Raw genomic sequence first — 9,172 nt, forward strand, 5'->3', positions numbered from 1 at the left:
CACATCGGCGGGGACACACACATCGCCAATCTAGGCAGGTAACTATGCCAACATTGTCTCGCCTAGCTAATGAACTTGCTCGAAACAACTCAAAGGAAGAGACTGTTGGCGAAGTTAAACGGTCGCATCATAGAGCCACACAGACAAACATCACCAATAACCAACACATGAACCACTAAGACGTTGGGGACATAAATTCACACGCTCCGTGGCAATGCTAGATAAAGTTCCACCTAGACAAGATTAAATATCGTGCAATTTTAGTTTTGATATATATACCTATCCTTGTTGCATATGTAATATTTTGTATTCCATGTCTTAGATTTCGTTGTCTTCATTTCATTTATGAGATGTTTTTTCTTATTTTTCCCTTAACAGATTAATGATTAATTGTGCAAGTATTAACCAATGAAAACAATTCTAAATGGAGTATTATAAACACAAATACTGGTTTTTTTTAGCTTAACACAAATACTGGGTATATTGAGGAACTTAGCTAGTTCACATATTCTTACATGTGGGCCCCACTGATTTTTTTTCACCCATCTGCTCATATCAATCAAGTCAGCAAAGAGGATAAAAGGTCGATACCCATGGCTGCAAGGCCCAAACACGGTCAAGGGGCCCAATTGCCCAACTCCAAACCGCCTCAGTCCTGATCCTCTCCGTCTCCGACGACGAGATGGGCTCGATGGAGTTGTGCACCGCGCCGGAGAACGGCACCGCCGCGGCCGCCACGGCGTGCAACGGCGGGGCCGCCCTGCCCAACGGAGGGGTCGAGCGGAGGCTGAGATCCATGGCCGCGTCCGCGTCGTGGGCGGCGCATCTGCCGCTGGAAGTCGGAACGCGCGTGATGTGCCGGTGGCGCGACCAGAAGCCCCACCCCGTCAAGGTCATCGAGCGCCGGAAGTCCTCCTCCTACTCCTCCCCTGCCGACTACGAGTACTACGTCCACTACACCGAGTGTAAGCAGCCTCCCACCAGGATGCTTCGTTTTTAGGGTTAGGTTTCAGGATCTTCAGGTTGGGGAATCTGGGATTAAATGTTCAATTGAATTTACCGTCACTGTAAACCAAGGGGGTTCTAGTGATGAATTGATCTCCAGGTGTGCCTTTGTATGGGGAGGTCAAGTTTGTAGTGTACAATCACACATTTCTACTGCATTTTCAGTTGGAATGGAAGCTAACACCTCATAGACTAATTTTTGTTGTGTGTAGTATTGAGATCTTGTAGAGTCACGCCGGTATCGAAACTAGTTAATTTAAACATAATCAAAGCTTGTTTTATCATTGACTTATCCATGTTTATTGATCATCATGTTTAAATGTCCTGGATTCACAGTCAATAGGAGGCTGGATGAGTGGGTTAAACTTGAACAACTTGACCTTGATACTGTCGAGGCCGATGTTGATGAGAAGATCGATGACAAGGTAAGATAAATGAGTGCCGTTCAGTTGTGCCCAGGGGTCTACATGTTAATGATATATGTACCATTTACTCTAACATTAGACCCATGACTGTATTATTAAGTTGCTTCCTACTTGGCTGAGATAATATTTTCCTGAAGCAACATGTGGTACTACCCTTTGTGTGAAAAGAATACTTATATGACCCTTTGTGTGAAAAGAATACTTATATGACTCTTTGCACATTTATCCAGGCAACAAGTTTGAAGATGACACGACACCAGAAACGTAAAATTGATGAAACCCATGTGGAGGTATTTGAATATTTATTCTTTGTAATTGGTAGCCAGGACTTCAGTTCTCTCTTTGTTGGCATTTCGAACAAATGTGCCCACGATTAGATTCCTTGATTGTCGTGTACTGGAATTACGTCTTCTTTCTAATATTGGTCTGAAACTTATCTTTCACTTGGATCTCGATTTCCCTTGTAGCAAGGTCACGAGGAGCTTGATGCTGCTAGCTTGCGGGAGCATGAAGAGTTCACAAAGGTGAAAAATATAGCGAAGATAGAACTTGGGAAATATGAGATAGATACCTGGTATTTCTCTCCTTTCCCACCAGAGTACAATGACTCCGCGAAGCTGTTTTTCTGTGAATTTTGCCTCAACTTCATGAAGCGCAAAGAACAGCTTCAGAGGCACATGGTGAGCTTGCACACATTTGTTGCTGCATTTTTAAATCGTGCTTGTGAGATAAGCATTGCTGAACTTGATACTTCTAATTATCTCCTTCTGCTTGCTTACTCTATGCATTTGTCTCAGCCCATGTATATTGACTTTCTGTACATCTACATTTGGATACGGCCATTGTTTGTTTAGAGCAACCTGCGTCTGGATATGGGGATCTTCTCACACTTCTTTAGGATTCTCTGAATTTTACCAGGGCTCCAAGCCAACTCCTAGTTTTCCACCTTTCTGGCTGTCCTTATCTCTAAATTCACCGTGACGGTTGTCACTCATTTAGTACAATGAACTGCATTAAGTAGGAACGCATACCCTGTTCTCTACCACATATTTTTCTCGGTGTCAGAGAAAAGTCACCTTTAGCAATCTGAAGCCGTGGCTGCTGGTTACTGTTATAATCCCTTCTCAGTCACAAATGCTCTTTGGACATTGAAATGATCTCCAGAGCGTAACTTTGACAACCAATTTGGAGTACTACATATTTTTGAAGACTAATAGAACACTTTCTGAAAGTAATATTTGGGACTAATATGTTATATTATTCACATATGACCAACCTAAATATTTATCTAGATATTATTCGTCGAAGTAAAATTGTTTTGACTGCATACATTCTAGGACGCTCTTAGTTCTTACTGGACTCAGTAGCATATTATGACTCAGATGAATCATGCTGTTTTCTGCACCATATCAATTTGACTTGATCCACGAAGACGATCTGATATTTTTTTCCCTATCTTGCTTGCTGCACAAGTGCACAGATAATTTTTTTGTTTCAGTGGGTTCTGACTTCTGATTCTCTTCAATACCACAAACCACAATCAAATTATTAATGTCATTTTTTTACTTCTTCAGAAGAAGTGTGACCTTAAGCACCCCCCAGGTGATGAAATCTACAGATGTGGAACTCTATCGATGTTTGAGGTAAGAAGTTTGAATGGCATTTTGCTAACCTGACATCCGTGCTCTTACCTTTTGGTTTATCTTGTATTCTGTTACCGGGATTCTGAAATCTATAATAACTAAGTAGGAGCAACCCACGAAGTGTATTTCTCTCAACATGCAAACCATCCACCTCATTAAGCATCCTTGATTTCTTGAGCAATCGTAGTATGCCACATCACGCCCACTAAGTTATTTATATCAACATACAAGCTTCCCACTCAACAAATATGCCACATTAGCCTTTTAGTGATCCACGAGCGCTGCATTTGAAATACCTTGGGTAAGGCTACTAGAGCTGCGCATCTGCAATTTATTGCTTACAAAATATACTGTAGAAACAAGTTACAAAACTCAGTTCTCCCACTATAGGTAGATAATCCCAAGTTTCAGGCAAAGAAGAATACAAGGAAATGCATTAGTACCATCTGCGATTTCAGTTTAGTTCTTCTAAAAAAAACTGGCAGCAGGTCAATCAGCACTGATAAAAATATCTTATCAGAGGATTGTGTTGGCAGCCAGAGTGTCAATATCTAGAGTGCAAGCATTAAAAATATAGCATTAATTGTTGAGGAATGAAATTCCATTTTCATGCTTTATGCAGAGTGATTAAGTGATGGTGTACATGAAACATTACAATCCATTTGCATCATATGGCTTGATGTTTTCCTTCTGGAATTACGTATTGAGGAATTTTCCATTTGGATGGTTTCTACCTCCAGGTAGACTAGGATCTCGATAATAATATAAAGAAATGTATCTAATGTCATGTGTTTCCTCAACGATTGGGTCGGTACATTCATGTATCATCTAAAAAAGGATATACATCCGTTTATTTTAAGTACCAAATGGCAATCGGCACCACATATAGCAACTGTGGAAGATATGGTGATATTAGGAGGAGTTTAGCAGGATTATGGAAGAAGAAATATCTATCTTGAATCTGCTTGATTATTCTCTTTCTAATGCCTGTAATTTACTCCTGTTCAGTTTTCCTAGTATAGTGACAATATCCGTACTTCCACAATGGCAGGTTGATGGCAAGAAGAATAAGATTTATGGACAGAACCTTTGCTATCTGGCCAAGCTATTCCTTGATCACAAAACACTTTACTACGATGTGGATTTATTCTTGTTTTATATCCTGTGTGAATGTGATGACCGGGGATGCCATATGGTGGGATATTTCTCCAAGGTAAAGTTCATGGCGAGTCTCAGCAGTTATGAATGTATGATTCTTGGTTTAAATCGATAGTGTAATTATTTCTTAGTTCGAATGATTGAAGAATTATATTGTGTAAAGCTGCTTCGATAATTTCTGCACAAGATGCCACCCACATTAGTAGTAGAGAAAATTTCTTATTTGACACTACCTTAAAATGTGCTTCCATATTTGGCCCTGATTAACTTTTTCTTCCCTATTTGACACTAGGCCTAAATTGTTTTCCCTAAAATAACACTCTTGTTCAGTTATTTATTTGAGTGACCAAAATACCCCTCCATACACGTGACTGCATGAGACTAATCGTCCAGGACCATAGTTTTAAAAACCGGACCGGTGACCGAACTGGCGAGGCTCTCAGTTCAGGTTTTTGCCGGTCGGACCGCTGGTTCACCGGTTCACTGTCTGGTTTTTTAAGATACAGAGTAGTAGTATATTTATACTTATATAAACGCTGTAACAAATAAATAATTAGTATGCAAAAATATTTTAGACTTGCAATATGGCGTAGCAATTCACATAATAACATTACAAAGTAAGCAGGTGAGCATCAACTTGCGAACTTTGCCACGTCCAAGTACCTGACAGGCTTTTTTTTTGACACCAAGTACCTAACAGGCTAACAGCCTAACACCATGGTTTAAAAAGCGTTGCTTAGGCGTCGCCTAGGTGACGCCTAGGCGTCAAGGCGCTCCACCTCCGCTTTGTAAAAATGGCCGCTTTAGGCGCCTAGGAGCCAAAGCGCCCTCCCTCCTTAAGGCGTCAAGGCGTCGCCTTAAAAACCATGCCTAACACACACATGTATGCAATTCTGCATGCCGCAAAGCTGCAATCCAGCAAACAGCTAACACACACGTGTATACCATGCAGCGCAACAAATCCAATTGGTTGTTTTGTTGGTTCACTTTTTGATGCTTTAGGTCAACGTAAAACGTACAAAAGAATCGTACGTCTTTTAATTACATCAATCAATCGCAGCTCAACTGGTCGAGTGGAAGACTAGACATTTCGAGGTTGCATGTTCGATTCCCACCTCCGCCGAATAAATATTTTCTTTATCCCGAGGCAATGCCTCCAGCGGGTTGGATTGGCGATCTTTTAGGGCGGTTTTCTCCTGTAACCGCTGGTTGAACTGCGGTTCTGCTGGTTTTCACCAGGTCACTTGCGCGAGCGCTCCAGTGCGCTTAACAGACCGGCTGAGACTCTGTTTCCGTTTTTTTCCGGTACAACCGGCGGTCCAGTCTGGTTTTTAAACTATGTCCAGGACTCAGGTCCACCCACTCGTTCCATGCTCTGTCCCCAACTCACCAAATCGTCCAGGTCCTCAACTCCTGAACCCTAGTTGAACGGCCGCAATGGCGGTGCTTGGTGTGGGCACTCAACCCCGACGAGATCCTGGCGCAGATCCGTTGTTGGGTAGGAAGTAGGCATGTGCATCACCTCCGGCAATCGCTTCTTGGTCTTGTGGTCATGTCCTTCTTTTTGCTGGTCTGGTGCTTGCTTGGTTTTGGTTTTTCAGTCTGGTAGTTCATTGGATTTAGACGCATCCCACATGGCCACATGTCTGTTTAAAAGTGTGATCTCCCATGTGCACTCAATAGCGTTTCTGCATGATATATTTAGTTAACTAAATATGTGCAAAGTTACGTTTTCAATGATATTGTGCACTGAAATTGATCATGCACAAATTGATCGCTTTCACGATGTTCACTAAAAAAGGAATTTTATTCTGTCTTCATGCTCAAAGGTTGAGGTTTGTACGCTGTGAACTGCATTTGCCCATTGTACTATTGCATGATACTGCATTTTGAGTTTGCTAAATATTTGTGGGGTATGGAGATGCATTGAAGAGTTTAGCGACCTACAGATGGTAACAAATAGTAGATCGGTGCGCTATGTGTAGAAATACAAATCAGTATACCACACTAAATATGAAATATATACTCAATACTCCATAACAGAGGTGTTCCGTCCAAGATTTCTCAACACAATGTGTACGAATCAGATAAGGAGCACACTGCTGCTGGGAGCCAAACCAAATTTGTTTTTCCTGAAAATGTTTTTATCACATAATGCATGAGGGGCAAAAGCATCTTTTCATGTTGAATTTAACACCATTAGTGGTCAAAATGGACCTAATGTCATATTAGGAAAGAAATTAAATCTCAGCGTCAGATAGGGAAGAAAAAGGTTTTCAGGGCCAAATAAGGAAGCACATTTTAACGTTGTGTCCAATAAGGAATTTTCTCTTAGTAGTAACGAAGCATTTCTGCTTCAGAACAAATGGCCGTGTTTGTTAAATTGGCTTTTACCTCTTGGCAGGAGAAGCACTCTGAGGAATCTTATAATTTGGCTTGCATTCTCACTCTCCCTCCGTACCAGAGAAAGGGATATGGAAAGTTCCTGATTGCTTTCTGTAAGCGTGATGTCTTATGCTATTTCGTTCATCTCATTGTTCGTTTTTTATTTTGTTACAGATTAAACTTGTTTCTCTACCTTTTTTTTAATTCATTATTGAATTTCCTTTATTATGACAGCGTATGAACTTTCTAAAAAGGAAGGTAAAGTGGGGACACCAGAGCGTCCTCTCTCAGATCTCGGTCTGGTGAGTTATAGAGGCTATTGGACTAGAGTACTTCTGGAAATTCTGAAGAAACATAAGAGCAACATATCTATTAAGGTTAGCACTGTTTCCTTTTCTTTATCCTTACCTTGTTGCGTTAGTTTTTATATTATTATTACCCTTTCTGTTTGTCAAGAAGAATGCAAAAGATTTGCGTCTCAATATATTGAAAAGTTGGAAAGGAGTTAAGCCCAATCACAGGGGCAGAGTACAGCAAACAAACAACAAAGGAAAATACAAATTAATTTACATCCCAATCCCTTGGTAGAGCAGTGTGCAAATCTAGAGTCCCCGAACGAGTCTATTGTTTGTACTCTTTTCAACAGATGATCCAAGTGTGATGCAATAGTCAACACCTTTTCCTTTTATTGGGTCCATACGATGAATTTGATCTACCTTATCCAATCTGTCTGCTGTTGCTCCTTTCACTGTCAAGCAAAACTAGGGCAAAGAGCTATTTATTGTTTCTAGTTGACTTATATTGGAAAACAATAAATAGGTTCTCATGGATATGTTACATTTTTTATGAAATTTTCCTTTTCTAATGATGCATCATGCATGTTGACTTCACACTGCCAATCAAACTACCCTGAACTACTGTCCCTCAACATTTGGCCTCTTCATATATTTTTGTCTGCACTCCTGGTTTTATTTTTATGGGCCTAGAGACTTCACAGCTTGCTATACTTGTTCTGAGGCGTAATTTCCAAATCTACTCTGAGTAAACCTTTTCCATCTGTTGCCTTATATATCCTTGCAAATAATGGTAGTCCAACAGTCCAAGTTGATAGATGATTGTACTCATCTTTGCATCTAAGAATTCACAGGCAGCTATAACCAGTGAAATATTTATGTTCATCTGTTTCCCAAGTAAGACAGTAGAACTACTACTCCTAAGGATTTTGCACACAAAAAATCTACTGACAGTTTCAACATCCTTCATTATATCTTGAGTGTGTCTGAGTATTTTGCTTCCTCTCCATTGAGGGTCATTGATCCATATGTTCTCTGGCTCTTTGGTCAGAGGCTATTGTTCTTGCCTTTTTTTGTTTGTCTGTTAACCTATAATAACTCAATGTTTCTATAGCTGCATCTGAATCCACATCTGTACTGATCGCCATTTTCTATCATATGGTTTCCTAACAAGTTTTCGCACTTACACACAGGAGCTCAGCGACATGACAGCGATAAAAGCGGACGACATCTTGAGCACACTGCAGAGTCTGGACTTGATCCAGTACCGGAAAGGGCAGCACGTGATCTGTGCGGACCCTAAGGTCCTAGACCGCCACCTCAAGGCTGCTGGCCGGGGAGGCCTGGACGTCGACGTTAGCAAGCTCATCTGGACACCATACAAAGAACAAGGCTAAAAGCTCATCTTTCCGTGCCATGTCAAATTAGATAAGCTGACCAATTCAGTCCTGTATATTTCTGTAGGATCTCTCCCCTCTCTCTGCCTGGTACCTTGACTGTCGTTCTGTGTAACATCACATTGTTGATTGTTGTATCACCACATGGTTTGCCAAGCTTTGCAGTTAATAATTATGTCACCGGTGTGGTCTACCTGCTCCTACAGTCGAGCAGCACATGCACGCCTGTGCTGGTTAATAATTATACAGGTCCCGTATTTTTTTCTGCTCCATGTTTTTTACTTGCTCATTTGGCACTGGCATAGGCAGGTTGCTACCATGCATATGCATCTCGGTTTTATGACAAACACTGCAAATCACTGATTTGACGAAACGAATAGTTAAGGCTGGCAACTCATCTCATCAGTCCCAATCGTTGAGAGGTTGCTACGGTGTCAAGTAGAGTGGGTCATTTCTGTTATGAAACTAGTAAGACACGCCGTTGCACTAAATTGGGAGATGAGTTTGAAGTTCAGTATTGAAGAAATTATTGAGACTATTGGTCTTCGTGCCTGTAAATCCTACTTCAAATTAATCGGAATTGCTAAGTTTCAGCTAGCTGAGATGTAGCTTATGTCGTAGTCACGTACTCCCGCGTTAGATTTTGTTTTGTTTTTTTACTTGAAGATTCGTGTTTGCTGATGTTTGTACGTACTTTATTTAGGTTTTGCGTTGCACGCTAACGTAATCAATTGAGACGCAACTTAAATCGTCGACTGAGCATTAGAGACACCCCAAATTGATACATACTCCGTTTCTAAATAATAAGATGGTTTGACAGCTCAAATAAAATTGCCAAAACCTTTTTATCTTCAGAAACAGAGGAG

At 40.9% G+C, this 9,172-nt stretch overlaps 1 protein-coding gene across 1 annotated transcript; it reads left to right on the plus strand.

Annotated features, from left to right (window-relative positions):
* The first annotated feature begins 603 nt into the window (after positions 1-603).
* Positions 604-8,486, plus strand: LOC127332065 (putative MYST-like histone acetyltransferase 1). Its single transcript, XM_051358314.2, has 9 exons — positions 604-965; positions 1,342-1,430; positions 1,661-1,720; positions 1,898-2,110; positions 3,005-3,073; positions 4,125-4,286; positions 6,636-6,729; positions 6,851-6,993; positions 8,103-8,486. The coding sequence occupies exons 1-9, from the start codon at positions 683-685 to the stop codon at positions 8,304-8,306; spliced, it is 1,317 nt and encodes a 438-aa protein (XP_051214274.1). The 5' UTR covers positions 604-682; the 3' UTR covers positions 8,307-8,486.
* Positions 8,487-9,172: the final 686 nt, after the last annotated feature.

The sequence above is a fragment of the Lolium perenne genome, chromosome 2, assembly GCF_019359855.2.
Source record: "Lolium perenne isolate Kyuss_39 chromosome 2, Kyuss_2.0, whole genome shotgun sequence".
NCBI classification, from domain to species: domain Eukaryota; kingdom Viridiplantae; phylum Streptophyta; class Magnoliopsida; order Poales; family Poaceae; genus Lolium; species Lolium perenne.